The sequence below is a fragment of the Pocillopora verrucosa genome, chromosome 12 (genome assembly GCF_036669915.1).
Source record: "Pocillopora verrucosa isolate sample1 chromosome 12, ASM3666991v2, whole genome shotgun sequence".
NCBI lineage: Eukaryota > Metazoa > Cnidaria > Anthozoa > Scleractinia > Pocilloporidae > Pocillopora > Pocillopora verrucosa.
The window spans coordinates 8,208,839-8,224,167 of record NC_089323.1 but is presented as its reverse complement, the minus strand read 5'-3'; the positions used below and the strand labels follow the sequence as shown (position 1 = coordinate 8,224,167).

Below are 15,329 nucleotides of genomic sequence, written 5' to 3'. Positions count from 1 at the left end.
ATGGAGGACCATCGAACGGTGAAAATAGATAAAATATCATTTGCTAAAGAACACTCGTTTAAGATTTTAAATAAGTTGCATTTATTACGGAAAGAGAATTCGATGTGTGACGCAACTTTGTCAGTCGAGGGCAAGAAGTTCCCTGTTCATCGAAACGTTTTGAGTGCCTCGAGTGCTTATTTTCAAGTCATGTTCACGAGCGGAATGGCAGAAAGCTTTGCAGATCATGTCGAAATTCACGGTATTCAAGCCGATATCTTTGATGCAATCCTCGATTTTATCTACACTGGTAAAGTGGAGGTCAGTGAGGATAATGTCCAACAGCTTTTACCGGCATCAAAGATGTTACAAATCGAAGACATCGAGGTAATTTGTTGCGATTTTTTGAAACATGAACTCGACTCATCGAATTGCGTCGGGATCTATACGTTTTCAGATGCGCATTCTTGTTTTAATTTATCAAAATCAGCATTGGATTTCATACACCGAAACTTTGTCGAAGTTTCCAAACAGGATGAGTTTTTACAACTCACTAAGACTTCTTTGCTACAAATGTTAGAATCAGAAGAGCTGAAAATTGAATCTGAGGAACAGGTATTCGAAGCAGCTATGCGGTGGGTAGTGCATGACTTATCTAGAGGAAGAGAAGCTTTGGGAAATATTCTGGAACAAATCAGACTTCCTTTGGTCTCCCCTAAATTCCTTGAACAATACCTTGTCACGTGTCAGAGTGCAAGCATTAAAAGAATGCTTGCAGGAATTCTCGATGGGTACCGAAATTACCAATCATTAGCTAGAAGCCAACAGCGGGTGCACACTCAACCAAGAAGGGCCTCAAGAAAGTGCTTTTTTATCATTGGAGGTTACAGTCGGACAGTGGGAGGGCGATGGAGTGATACGTCCTCTCTTTACACTGTTGAGAAGTTTGACTCCTTTTCACAAACCTGTGACAGCTTCACCACAGCACAGATGAGCTTTGCACGTAGTGGGCATGCTGTGACATCAATTGGAGGGCTGATATATGCTATTGGTGGTGAAAATGATTCTTTGATATATGATACTGTGGAATGCTATGACCCAGTGTTAAATTCATGGTCAGTTGTTGCACCTTTGACTGCACCCAGGGTAGCGTGTGGTGTCTGTGTTGTTGAAGACTTTATTTTTGTGATGGGTGGTTGGGTAGGGTCAGAGATTGCAGAGAATATTGAAAGATATGATCCAGGTCTTGATCAGTGGGTAGTTGTTGGTAAGGTGGAAACAAAGAGGTTTCATCTTGGTGTGGCTGAAATGGATGGATTAATTTATGTGGCTGGTAAGTTCATTGTCATTTTTTATTATTATTTGTGTTGCTCAATTATGTTTGAACAGGGTATTTTTAAGGATTTCATCAATTCACAACCTTCAATATCGAATCATGCAGGCTGTCATAATATCAGTTTTATATAACTATCTTTAATTTACAAATTTAAAGCAGCAGTCATTTAGTTAGAGGTAATTTTTTTCCTTCAATTTCACATTTATACCATTTGTGATCTTAAGCAGATGATACAGTCAGGAAAAAGTTAATTTGAAGTTTAGGAGTTGGAGAAGTCTTCTAGTTTAATGACCTTCCATTACCAAATGAATGTTAATTATTCTTGACTAGTAATAGACCATGAGATCTAAGAGAGGGTCACTTTCAGGTATTATTTGACTGTGTAAAGAAAGAATTGACACATGAGGCATAGCCAAGTGTGTCATCAATGTTTTGCCACATTTTAATATCTTTTTTTGACAGATATTCATGGAATGTATTTGTTTCATAAGTCAAAAAAGAAAAATGCTGTCAGTGGTGATCTCATATATGTCTGTCCTCCAATAGGTCAAAAGTAAGAACCAATTAAAATGGGTGTAAATTCTGCCTATGATATATGGTACTAATTTTTTTCATGGTAGGATAACTGGAATAAGGTCAGGCTAGATGAGCAACTTGGCTCAATTGCCAACTGATATCAATTATACTGCAGAAGAAAAAAACAATCTTCATTAATACTGATAAAAAATTTACTTATTTTTACCATCATCAATATGTCGTACTCACAATGAATACCATTCAATTTTTGTTTTGTTCCTTATATGATTTTTAAGGTGGTTTGAGTGACCTAGGAGAGGAACTTAAAGTGTTTGAGTGTTACAACCCTGTCAGTGATTCCTGGATGAGGCAGCCAGACATGCGTCACAGAAGGGCTTACCTGGGACTTGCAACATTAGGTAGCATCTTGTATGCCGTGGGTAAGTAAACACCAAAGGAAATGGTTAAAAAAGGTATACATATATTTTTTATTGGTAACCAACAATATGGGTGGTAACAAAGAGATATTCCAGGTAATAGCAGTTTGACTTTGTGTACAGTAAAAGATTGCCTCAATATACAATTACATGTAGCTGATTTTTTCAAATTTTTGTTACTGAAAAATTTTACAGCAGATGCTCAGATCACTATAAGATTCCTTTCATTTGATTCTTTTATAATTGTCTTTACACGTGTGTTCGAACAGTTTCTCTCAACCCTTTAACTCCCATGAGTAACCAAGACAGAATTTCTCCTTACAATACAATACATTGTGATACAATATATACAATATATTTACAATATATACAATATATTTACAATATATACAATATATTTACAATATATACAATATATTTACAATATATACAATATATTTACAATACATTTACAATATATACAATATGTTTCTCAATAAAATACAATATCAAGTAGACAGGTGGTGAGAAAAAAGAATAATAATTAGGGGATTGTTAGTTGATCCAATACCAAATTCTCCAAACTAACATCACAAGAACTGTTTGGTAGACAGTAGGGAGAATTACCTATGAGATCTTCGGATTGAAAGGGTTAATTTGAGTAGAGAGAGAGTGAATTAGTATTCTTCATATTAAATTCCTTTCAAGAAATACACTTTGAAACCATCCAAGGCATGTTCTTTTAAAATAGTAGAGAATATTCTTTTGACCCTTATTGCTCTACTTCAAGCTAAAATTTTATTTTTTTGAATTTTTATGTTATGCTCAAAGCAAAGAAAATGAATCAGCATTGACAGAAAAATTCTTAAAATTGTTGGCCTTTGCAAGTAAGGTCTCTAGCCAGTGGTATTTAGAACAACCTATATACAGGGGAAAGATGTTTTTTCATCTTGTCACAAGCATGAAACAAAGAACAAATTCTGAGTCCCAATAGGGAATCGAACCTCAATGCTTAAAAACTCACCATCTCTCTTATTCTATTTACAAACATGAGGCTATTAACATTGCTGATCCTGGTTGTATGCAGGACGTGTGTCATGTGAACTTTGTAATAGACCTCACTCACCACAGAGTCTCCTTGGCTCAGTGGTAGAGCATTGGAGCTCAGAATCCTAAGTTTTGAGGTTCGATTCCTCATTGGAACTCAGGATTTCTTCTTTGTCCCACACTCATGGCAAGATGTAAAAACATCTCTCCCTATTTCTTTACCAAGCTCAAAACTTACCATCTCTGTTATTCTATTTACATCCCATTCTTTTTTTTCTAAGCATTGTACAGACCTCACAGGCAGCAAGTAACAGGTCATATTTACTGCTTTGTCAATAGGTGGCTCCAATGAATCAGAAGGAGCCTTGGCTAGTGTCGAAAGGTTTGACCTGGACACAAGTCAATGGACAGAGGTAACACCTATGGAGAGCCCGAGGGCTGGACTGTCAGTAGCAGTTAGCAGTGGGTTGTTGTATGTGTTTGGTGGGCGGACAGCTCGTGAGGAGTATTCTCCACCTGTCACTTTAACAGCAGTTGATATGTATGATCCCAAGGAGAAGAAATGGAAACATGTCACAGACTTGTGTTTTAGCCGGTGTGACTTTGGTATTGGAATTGTCTAACTGTGGAGTGGACTCCAGGGTAGAGAGGAACATGGTCCTTTTGTCACTTTAACAGTAGTCAATGATTGTGATCCCTTAAAAACAATGTCTTGAGGAGGGAGACGGCCAAGAGAAATTCTCCTCTGCCATTTTTTTTCCGAATGTTGTGTTACAGATGAACTGTAGACATACAATTCATACAATTATTGCTTGACCAATAACCTCCATCAAGAAGATTGCACCATATTGAAATTGCATATTTCTTGTCGTTCAGTTTCAATTATTGTCTGATAGCATTGTGATGCAAATCTAAAATGGCTCATAGAGACTGCAGTGAAAAAAGATTCATAAAATGTTTCATGATTACTTTCGGGTTCACAATAACACTTATTTCCCATGGTGAATGTTTTTTTTAATTTCTTTACTTTTAAATCTATCTTTCTCTTCTTTTTGACGGAAAAGGAGTGTTCAGAAAGCAATACAGTAATTTTGTAAGCTGAGAGTATACTGCTTCCTTTTTGCTTTTGTTTGGTCTTTTCTGTCTGTTTGGTCATTTTAATTCTCTTTATTTTTTTTTTGCTGCGTAACGGTTTCGCTATAATGAATTGAATTACGTTCTTCTTTACTCAACAAACTGCAACTTCTCTCCTTATCATTACAGAAGGAAAAGGCAAGATCTCTATGGAAGATTTTCCATAATAACACCGGGCCATTATTCCTGACGTGATTACTTATGTTCTTCTTTACGTGCTGATACCTATTTCAAATGGAATTGTGACATATATAAGTACAGACCTTCTCGTTTCAGTTATGCGATCTTCTTTTGGACTTATCGACCAATTCAACGGTTCTCTTGGCGTAATCACATGCCAGAGGTATTTGATAGTTCCTTGACAGTTCAGATTTTGTGATGTCAAAAAGAATCCACCGGAATATTGCAAATTAATTTTCGGAATAAATCCATTCCTTAGTTATTGTCGTGGATAATTTCCTGTGAGTACATTGTGCCGACCAGAAATTTAAAAATGTTATGCCTTGTTCGATTTGGAAAAAAGAAAAATATTTAAACACGAACTGAAAAGTTGTCAAGAAAACACCTCTAAATATGAAACGTAAAGTTCGAGAATCAAATGCAACTCTGTTTTTGGAAGTCTTTTCTTGTTAGAGATCAAAAGGAAAAAGTTAAACTTAATAACTGCTTCAATTTAATGATCCCTTGTTATTTTTTTTTCGTTGTAAAGTTTATCATGCGGGCCTAATATTGTAAGCTTGAAGTCTTGTTTTCAATACGATTTTACCCGTGGGCATATTTCCAGTTTTTTTCACTTTAGCGAAAAATGAGAAGATTTAAGAAAATGTTTGGCAAGAAATCATTTTTTAAAGAACGGCTTAATGAAAATTGCAGATTGAGCATTTATGGTTCAATGTCGTGATCGGTTGAGTCAATTATGAAGTACGGGAAAAAGGTAATTTGTAAACTTTTAACACGATATTGGCAATATGCCCTTGCTTTGAAATAATTTGTTTTGTAAGTCAAATTCCGACTGGCAGCTGTTTTCAAAAGAATGAGAAGCCGCGCCAGTAAAAATGTTCCTATATGAAACGAGTGCAGTAGAAAACGACGAGTGTAGAATTCTGTCGTGCCGAGGAGACTTGAGTTGGGGTATCAACTGCTGAATTGGAGAGATTTGTTCTCGGTGAGTTTTCAACTTGGCTTAAGAAGGTAAATTTTCAAAACCTACGATTCAAGTAGCAGTAAGTTAGTAGCCGGTAAAAAGATCTTCAAAGCAAGAAAAACTTGGCTCTTGAAATCTTTGCAAGTTCTTACCCACTGATTTATTAGTTTCGAATGATTTACAGACTATTTTTTCAGTGATATATGTTGCCCTGATCTGGGATATCTGGAGTATGTTTTGAATTTTAAAAATCCCCTAGTAAAAAGTACACAGGAAATCTTTATTAGAGTCTTTGAAGTGCCAAAGGAACGCAGTTCTTGTAATTCAGCAATTCGTAGACACATAAGCCAGGGCTTTGAGTATCCATCGTGTTTCTTTCATTGAATCTTGAGAGGTAGATTTTTAGAGGACGACTCTTCCAGAAAAAAAAAAGCAACAACCCACAAACACTACCAGTAGGTTGTCGTTTCCAGTTCAAATAAATGGTAGATTCTTAATTGCTGATAAATGCAATTAAAGATAAAGAAAGATCCGGCTTAGAAACGTGATAATCTTTATAGCAGCAGTAACTAAATCTTACTTGGAGAGAGAAAAAGGGGAAAAAGAAGAAGAAGAAGGCGAAGGAGGAGAAGCGTAGAGACGTCACTTGACAAAGTAAGAGAGAATTTGTTTGCTCGTTGTTTCGAAAGAGACGTTTGGGAGGAAAATGCTTCCGTTAGCCTCACTTATCAAACCGAAAATTTCATTAGGAGATACATTTAGACGGAGGAGGTCTTGTTAATAATATTTGAAAAGCTTATACGTTACTTACAAAGTGATTCGTAAAATTAAGAATTAAAATGGAAACGTTCATTAGCTGGTGTGATTACATGTTCAAGTGTCGGATTCAGTGATATCAGTTAAGCAATATCGATCTGTTCTTTCACAATTGAGCGCATCAATCGGAATTGCATGGAAACAAACCAAAAACATTTGTATGTAATCTACTCCCGAAGATCTCCGTTAAACTTTCATTCGATAGTATATTCAAGAACTATTTCCTTGGTTACATACTGATTTCGCCAAAATGCTGATCATTTGGCTCAGTACAGTGACAGAACATTAAATTCGTACGCTTTTGGTAGCAACAGATAAGAGAAATTGCAAACACCATTCAGGTAGCTCAGTAAAGGACAAAAACTCTGAAATGGCTTTCGGCTATTTTCTGAGTTAAATATGAATGAGCGCCCATCATTTTTGGAGTGTTGTTTTGTATTAAAAGTTTACCCTGGCAAGTGTCACTCAATACTGAGACTAAACCGTACGTAATTACATAAAAAAATCCTAGTATGAGTAAAAAGCTGTTGTAAAGGGAAACATAATTGAAAAGAATTGAATACAAAAAGTCGACAAGGCTTGCTTGATATAGAACCATATTCTCACTAAAAACATACGTAGCAGATAACCCGGTGCAATATAGAGAGTTTAAAATTGATCAAAGCAGAACGGTCAAGGACAAATCATTTCTCTGAACTGAATTAAACTCCTACATAAAATTCATCCTGCAGTCTGGGAAAGAAATAATAATTACAATGAGGAACGCCTCTGTAAATATCAAGCGGAAACTGTCAAAATAGTTATTAAGATGAACAAGCTAAAGGATGTTAAAATTGGATCCACACTAGACGATTAAAAAACAGCATCACTGCGCAAAATGTTTAATGGAAAACTTACGCGAAATGCTAGCAGGGAAGGAAACGGATATCTTCCATTCCGGTAGCACAGATTAAAAAAAAAACAAGTAATACTAATGAAAATGACGAAAAGTGGGCTCTAATATCCGGACTAACAGGTGTTTATGAGGACTGTTTATACATCCATGTGCTGGAAAACAAACTTGTATTTTCAATCTTACCACTGATTGCAGTCAAGCACAGTTCAGGTTTGCTTGGTTGACTTTTGACAGCTATTTCTGTGAGCTAGAGAAAATCAGTTACGGTAAGTGTGCTGTTAGTTCGCTTATTTCAATTATAAAAGCGATAAAAATAGAATTATTCCTAGTGTTAAAAGGCTAAATTCAACAGAAATGAATGAAAAATCAAATCCTAAACTAAATGTCATTAGAGCGCGACTAAAAAACTGCCTTAACTGACCGGAACACTGTTTAAGTTATTCACTTAGTAAGCCTGAGTTCATGAACATTTTTGTATCCTCGAGTTAAAAGTAACCAAGAAATAGCCAAGAATACCATTTTCGACTTTCAACCAAAAAAGATGAAAATGTTTTTAAAATGTACGTTATTTGCCCAATGCTAGAAAAATGCAAAGGTAATCGGTTTTCGACTTAATTTCCTGTAAGTCCAGAAAGAAATTAAATGAGAAGGTTTTTGATTAGTGCTCATTTTTCTTGATATCGAAAGTGATACTGCCTTATCGTTTAATTTTTCAATTTTCATTTGTTTCAATTCCTTAAATGCGCTTATTGCTTCCTGTAACTCCACGTGGTCATTTCGTCGGGTTTGAAGAAGAGAATTTGCGTAATGCGAGGAAAGTGGTTCAAATTTCAAACTAAATTCAGTTTCTTTCTGATTAGAAATATGTTTACTCTTGATTGCTACGCCAAAATTAAAGTTTGCTTATCATGTCAAACTTCAATCTCAAACAAACTAAAAGGAACATTGTGGCCACTTCGCACTCTCTCTTCAATGCATTGGCGAAAAAAAAAATTGGAGATGAGGTGCACATGTTTAGTGTTCCTGTTAATCTGTCCGAGATTGCCGCTCGAATTACGATAAAACCTTTAGTTGAAAGACAGTTCCGAGGAGACTCGTAGTTGATAAAATTTGGCATATGCCAATCAATCATTCAAAAGCTTTTACACAAGTCGGAACTTTTGAAGGTAACTGAATATAAATTATTTGACTCCTATCTTAAAATATTATTCTCTGAGTAGTAGAGCGCTGAATTAACATGACCGATTTTCCGGCGTAAGATAACTTCTTTATCTTCGAAATTATTCTATGAATGACCGTGAATTTCAATGACGAACGGATCTCGTTAAATTTCAACCACTTAAACAATCGACATCAACCGGCAAACAATCCGCTTAACTCCGTGCTTAGAGCTCTTGAGTAATTACAGCTTAAGAAGACGTTTCTTGGACTGGGAATTTCTCTTTTTCCAGGCTTGAGACGAAACAAAGAAATTTTTCTTTTAAAAGAAAAGTCTTTTTTTAACGTTCTTCTTGCTCTTTTTAGTCGAAGTAACATGGAGACACCCTGGTTTTTCATTGCCACTTATCTGTTGCTACGAAATCCGGTAACTGGTGTCCAGGGCCTCGACAACTCTACCTTCCATTGCGATATCGACGCACGCTGTGACTGTTCACCAAAAGGATTATGGGATACTAGATGTCAGCTGAATGGTTCTACAAGGTCACCAAAGCCTATGGTGCTCTTCGAATCCTTGTAAGTTACACGGCCTTGTGTGAACTGTTACTCTTAAGAACATTGATAGTAAAAAATAAAAAAACTTGATGCAATTACCTGAATTACTGTATGAGCCAGAGAGTGGAAGAGGTTTACACCTGCAGAATTTCCTTTTTTTTCTTCAAACCTAATTCTTGATGGTGCAAAGTATATGCAACACGCTAGGAGGTGCTCGTCGAGAGAACATTCTTCTCCCTGAAAAGTTTCTCAGTCAGAGCAAATCTTAGTTGTCATCGATCGTATGTATCATATTTGTCACAGAGGTTCTACTTAAGAGCACATTCACGAGCCAAATGTTTACAATAAAAATCGTTAAGAATTTTTATAAAAACAGTTAGTGTATTTGCGTGGTTGGGAATCCCTTTGCGATAGAGGGCCAGACTGCACTGCTTTGATCTTGAATTTGCAGACGGAACTTTAAATGTGCTTAAAATTCTATAAGATGATATGATGCATGTCTCGGCTGAGGCGAAACGATGCTTCATATCGCCCGCGTTGTTTATCCAAAATTTACTTTTTAAACTACACCTTAACCACCCCAAACCTTACATTATCTCTTAGGGATTTGTCGAGGAACGACCTACAGGACATACCCACAGACTTTCTGGTGAATCAAACTCATTTAGTGAACCTGTAAGTACTTGACGAAAGAAAACGAAAAGAAAATAAAGCAGAAAAAGAGCAATTTTCAGAAGAGTGTGGGGGAAGTATAGGTTTACATTTGTTCCTTCAACTGCACCCTATGTTTTTTTTTCTAGAAAACTTGTTGCACCCTCGCGATCAATAGGATGCAAAAATGTAGCAGAGCTAAACCAAGATTCTTTTCTTGGTTACACGTGTTTTATCGCACTTAAGGTCGTTATCACATGACTTAAAGTCTCTTTGGCTTCCTATAATTTTTATTTTTGTCCTTTACTTTTGCTTTGGTTCTACGACACTCATCTAAGAGCGCTGTAGCCGTATTCCGTTTTTCTCGAACGCGTCCACAGTTGATAAGAGTTGTGCATCTCAGTCCTCATTTCTTTACCTGAAGGATAAGGAAAAACGCTCATGTCTTTTTTAACTATGAGTGTCTCGCCCAAAAAAATAGTAATGGCGAATAATGATAGTGATGATAATGATAACAATATTATTTGTTTTGATCTTAGGTCGTTAGCTTACAATCAGATATCCGTTATCAAAGATGGTGCTTTTGGAAGGTTATTCAATGTAACTTTTCTGTGAGTATATATATTGTCTCAATTTCAGGGCTTTTTTAATATGCTGATTGTAAATGATTGGATACCAATGTTTTTTCCTTAAATTAAGATATAACAGAAAAGGCAATTGCTTGAATAAGCCTGAACTATGAAAGGCAGAAAATTAAGCTTTTAAATTTTCCATTGTTAAATGCCATAGTGGAAAAATGTATTTCTTTTCACTGAACTAACCCTAGTGCAATCACCACAACTTCGTGTTAGAGACGAGGTTGATTAATTCTAAATCTATGTAACCTCTTTCAGAGTCTGTCACGTTCCTGCTGCCAAATCTACTACACAAATATAAAAGCTGTTATTGGTCAACGAGGGCTTTTCAATTCCCACGGCATTCATTTTCAACTATTGATGTTGAAAACTGGTGCACTTGTATTGTTAAAAAACGAACATGTTTCGAACAAAAGCTAATGTAAGCTTTAAATATAAGTATATTTTGCACTGAAACGTAACCTATTTATATTAAAAATTTGGACTTCTGGCCGGGGGGAAGCAGAAGGAAAGGGTGTGGAGGGGGGGTACTCACCAGAGAACGGAACTTATGCGAAACTTGAAACTCTAGAAGGGCCCATGTAAGTGTATTTACAATAGTTTGGTTTGTCAAAGTACTTAGCATGGCACATGTAAATGTAGATTCTACGTTTTTTTTTATTTATGAAAATTCCTTTGACATTTCAGAGATTTAAGCTTTAACCCTCTTCACAAATGGGAAGGTAACGTCATCGGCCAGCTTCCAAACCTTAAGACCTTAGTCGTGACCGGGAGTGTCTGGACACCAGATAGTAACATCTTGAAAATTCCATCACTCGTAACTGTTTTGGGTGTAACCTGGAGCGACAAATGCGCGAATTGTACATTGTTCAAGGCAGAGGTACCTTTTTCATTAACACCAAACGTGGATCACAATGATGAAAGACCAACAAAGAAATTTTTCGAGCATGGATATTTGATATTTTGTCTACATAAGAGCTGTTCTGCCTTGGCGATCAAACACCCCAAGCACGAGGAAAACACCAAGACTATCGACGTTCCGAAGAAACTATTCTACAGTTCGTATGTGATGGGAGCAGTTGCCATACTACTCAACTTGATAGTCCTAATTACTATCATTCTTGCGAGATCTCTTCGCAAAACAACATCCATGTTGTTGATTTTCAACATGGCGCTATGTGACTTGTTAATTGGGATTTACTCCATAATCATTGGCAATTTGAACATTTTCAGTTTTCTCTCCAGTGTTCAGCTTGAAAAGAAAGTCGAGAAGCTTGTTTTTGGGGATGGAATTCTCTGTCCGCTCGCTACCGCCATATTTACCTCTGCCGAATGTGTTGCAGCAGTTACTTCTCTTTTATTAACTGTGGAAAAGTATTGTTCAATAGTACACTGCATGAATCCCGACAGACGTTTGGGGAAAAAGGTGGCTACGATGTGTTTGGTGTTTTGCTGGGTTCTATCGCTCGCATATGCCATTTCTCCTGAGTTTCACTTTCTCAATCTCTCTTATAGCGCAACAATGATGTGCAGCTTCCCAGTGGCGGGAAGAGACACATTTCTTATCTGCTTGTGCGTTCTCGTGGCATTTTACATCGCTAATATCCCGCTATACGTGCGGATATTTCTATTTGTTCGCCACTCAGGTTCTCAATTGGGGGTGAAAAGGGAAGCCACCATCCTCAAGAAAATTGCCCTTGTTGTTGGAAGCAATTTTATCTTACTTTTAACACCAATGATTTTGATCATTACCTTTGTATCCGTTGAAGATATCCATGATAAGATTAAACTGAGGAGTGACCGCCATAATCAGATTCTGTTTGTGTTCGGATTTTGGTTTCCCATTGCTTGTCTTGGCCTAAATTCCTGCATAAATCCAATTCTGGGTGCTTTTAGGCAAGGAGTGTTCTTGAAACAGATCAAAAATGTCTTCAAATGGCTCAGAATTCCTCCGTCCTTTGGTGCCCTCCGAAGACAAGGAACTAACAGATCGCAGTCACAATTGAGCACTGCTTCATCTCAGATAGTTCTTTACAAAGTTACTCAGCTCAGCAGTGTGTGATGTGGAATAATGTGTTATGCACAATTTTAAAGTCAGACTGTGTTGTTATGGAAACTGAAATAGATAGACTGTAAAAGCCAGTTATATGCTAATGGCATAATACTTGAATTCAATATTTGTTCCTGGTAATCAAATTAAGTTCCTTCAAACCTAATTATATGTTTTCACACCTCTCGGACTCTCTTGCATCGTATTAAAACGTTTGTTTCTCGCGCGCTATAGGGTTTCTCTTTCATTGGATTGTTACCTTTATTTATCGTATTAACTACGGTGTTATACAAGGATTTCCAGCCCCGAGAAAAGCCGTAACGTGAAAAGATACGATATTTTTTTCACGTGTATTTGATATCGCCAATCAGCTGCTTATACGTCACTCGCGCCACGCGGTCAGGTTGATGGATGAACGGCAAAGCCTTCGCCATTTTCAATACATGGTCGTTTGTCGGAATTTTCTCGGATTATATATGGCGGCTTAAAACGCTGAAAAATCCGTATCACTTACAGAAAGTGAAGTTCAAACTTTCCAAGAAGCGAAAGAAAACCAGTATAAGAAAAGAAAAACCGAGAGTTACGTATTCAGTGGCTTTGGTTAAGGCATTTCTCGCGGCTGAGAACGAAAATCGACAATTGGAAGATTTGCTACAAGGCGATTTGGCCGTTTACCTGAAAGATTTCCTCTGTCGGTAAGGACAAAGTCAATAAATGAGAATTTTGCGAGTTGATAATTACGCCCATTGCTGTTTTTGTAATCATGATTCAACGTATTTTTCCATCTATTTTCCTATGCGATTTTGATTCGGGAATTGTCGTTTCCTTATTTTCATTCTTTAATAAATTCGGCTTTTATTGTCAGTAAATGGCTATTGTGTTTACAGTCAAAAAAATAATACATGGTTGTTTGTAGATATGAAATTTCTGTTCTTGTCTTAAAGTCGACATCTCACTCGCTCGCTGCGCTCGCTACCGAGCTATCGAGTCAAACACTCGAAGAGAAATTCCATATCTACGCGCACCCATGTATGATTCTCTGTTTCTTGCGCACTTTGAGGATTCTCTTTTATTCGCTTGTTTCGTAAATATCTCGCACGCTACTTTAACGTAACAATTGAAAGCGGAAACAATCGATTGTAACGTGAGTCATGATCTCGCGCATTTTAAGGATTCTTTTTCATACTGGCTATTGTAACGTAAAAACTCGCACACTTTAAGGCTTTTCTTTCCCCATTGTTACGTTAGTATGTCATGCACCTTTAAGATTCTTTTTCATTCGCGGATCGATTGTCGCGGTACTATCTCGCGCGCCCTTAAGATTCGATTCTAGTGCATTTGATTATAACGTTATTCCTTCGCTAAATTTTAGGATTCTCTTTCATTGGATTGTAGTGTTAGTATCTTAAGCACATTTACGTTTCTCTTTCATAGGATTATTAGATAATGTCTCGCGCACCTTAATGAGTTTCTTCCATTCGGGTGTTACGTTTGCCTTTCGCACAATTTTAAAATTTTTTTCTGGTTGTATTGTTTCATTAGAATCTCGTGCACCTTAATGAGTTTCCTCCATTCAGTTGTGATGTTTGCCTTTCGCACAATTTCAAATGTTTTTTCTCGTTGTATTTTTTCGTTAGAATCTCGTGCACTTTTAGGATTCCCTTCGTTCGATTGTTACTTCAGTATATCGCCCACTTTTATGATTCTATTTCATAACGTGACTTACTTATGTCAGGTGTTGGTAAGCACAAACAGAGGAAAATTGTGAAGGATTTACACGGGACATGGATGATGAAGGGGAACCTCTCGGCTTTTCCAGCTCAGTCTCCTCAGTCAGTTTTCACCCACCCATTCGCTTCATAAGATGGTGTGTAGTTTCTCCTTTCAGTTAAAAAAAAATCCCTCCTCTGAGATGGGCTACTGTTTCTGAAAAATTATTAGTACAATTTTGTGTAGAGTCCATTTGCAATAAAAAAATACCCTGTACATATGAAGTTAAACAAGTCACGTAACTTGCTAAATTTGCTTATAGTCTGGGTCTTGCCGCATATTAAGATTTTAAGAATAAAAATTGAGGCGGTGCAGCGTGTTCAGGACAATAGAGAATCTTATTAACACGATGACACAGCTTAGTTACTCGGGAAGCAGTGCTTTTTCGAGAGAGAATGATTTATGCACTCATCCACGAACCTCTTTGGATCGTATCCAACCTTCATTTCTGAGAATGATTAGACGACCTTCGACTTGCCTGTCATCAACTGAGTTGATAACGTGAATTGGACACCGTAAAGAGTTTAAGGCTGACGTTTCGAGCGTTGGCCCTTCGTCTTTCGTTCTGACGAATACTAAATTACCCTGTTATACTCTCCTACCGACGCATCACCACAATTTCTACAGAAACTTACCCCCTTTATTCATTTAATTTTACTAATAGCTCGAAACTGACCCCCACATTTGACGAACGTGTCATAAATATCATGGAAAATCTGACCGAAGTTTTGAAAACAGGGCTTCTTTCATTCTTTTCAAAGACAACTTCTCGTTGAGTCCACTGTCATACAGGGCGTGAAATTGCGTCTAATACAGGCGCCAATGCGACTAAATTTTTCACTTTGGCGACCAAATCCTGAAAGTTAGTCGCCAAATTGGCGACTACAACGTTTCATCATACCCTTACCAAGAGATATAGTGAATTAAATAAATTTGCAAAGATAAATCCGCGGCAAACTTCCTCGTTAAGTTTGTTTCCAAAACGTAGCACATGCATCTCGATCGATAACTAGACGCCATCTTGGATTTAGATGAGCCTGAAGGTTGTATATCATACATCCTAGTGTCCACTTTGTAGCACGTTAAAGATCGTTTCCCTAACTTAATTTTGGAGGGTCTATCTAGAACGCTGACAGCGTAAAGAAAGATTTTGTTTGTCTTTGAAAATGGCGACCAACTTTTTTTGAATTGGCTACCACTTTGAAGAATTTAGGAGCCAAGTGGCTA

At 37.0% G+C, this 15,329-nt stretch overlaps 2 protein-coding genes across 2 annotated transcripts; both read left to right on the top strand.

Moving 5' to 3' along the window:
- LOC131799975 (actin-binding protein IPP-like) lies at window positions 1–4,898 on the top strand. Its single transcript, XM_066159096.1, has 3 exons — window positions 1–1,312; window positions 2,128–2,271; window positions 3,634–4,898. Exons 1-3 carry the CDS (start codon window positions 1–3, stop codon window positions 3,915–3,917), a joined length of 1,740 nt encoding a protein of 579 aa, XP_066015193.1. The 3' UTR covers window positions 3,918–4,898.
- Window positions 4,899–5,274: 376 nt separating this feature from the next.
- LOC131769990 (follicle-stimulating hormone receptor-like) lies at window positions 5,275–12,344 on the top strand. Its single transcript, XM_066159341.1, has 5 exons — window positions 5,275–5,593; window positions 8,808–9,017; window positions 9,600–9,671; window positions 10,187–10,258; window positions 10,970–12,344. Exons 2-5 carry the CDS (start codon window positions 8,818–8,820, stop codon window positions 12,342–12,344), a joined length of 1,719 nt encoding a protein of 572 aa, XP_066015438.1. The 5' UTR covers window positions 5,275–5,593; window positions 8,808–8,817.
- Window positions 12,345–15,329: the final 2,985 nt, after the last annotated feature.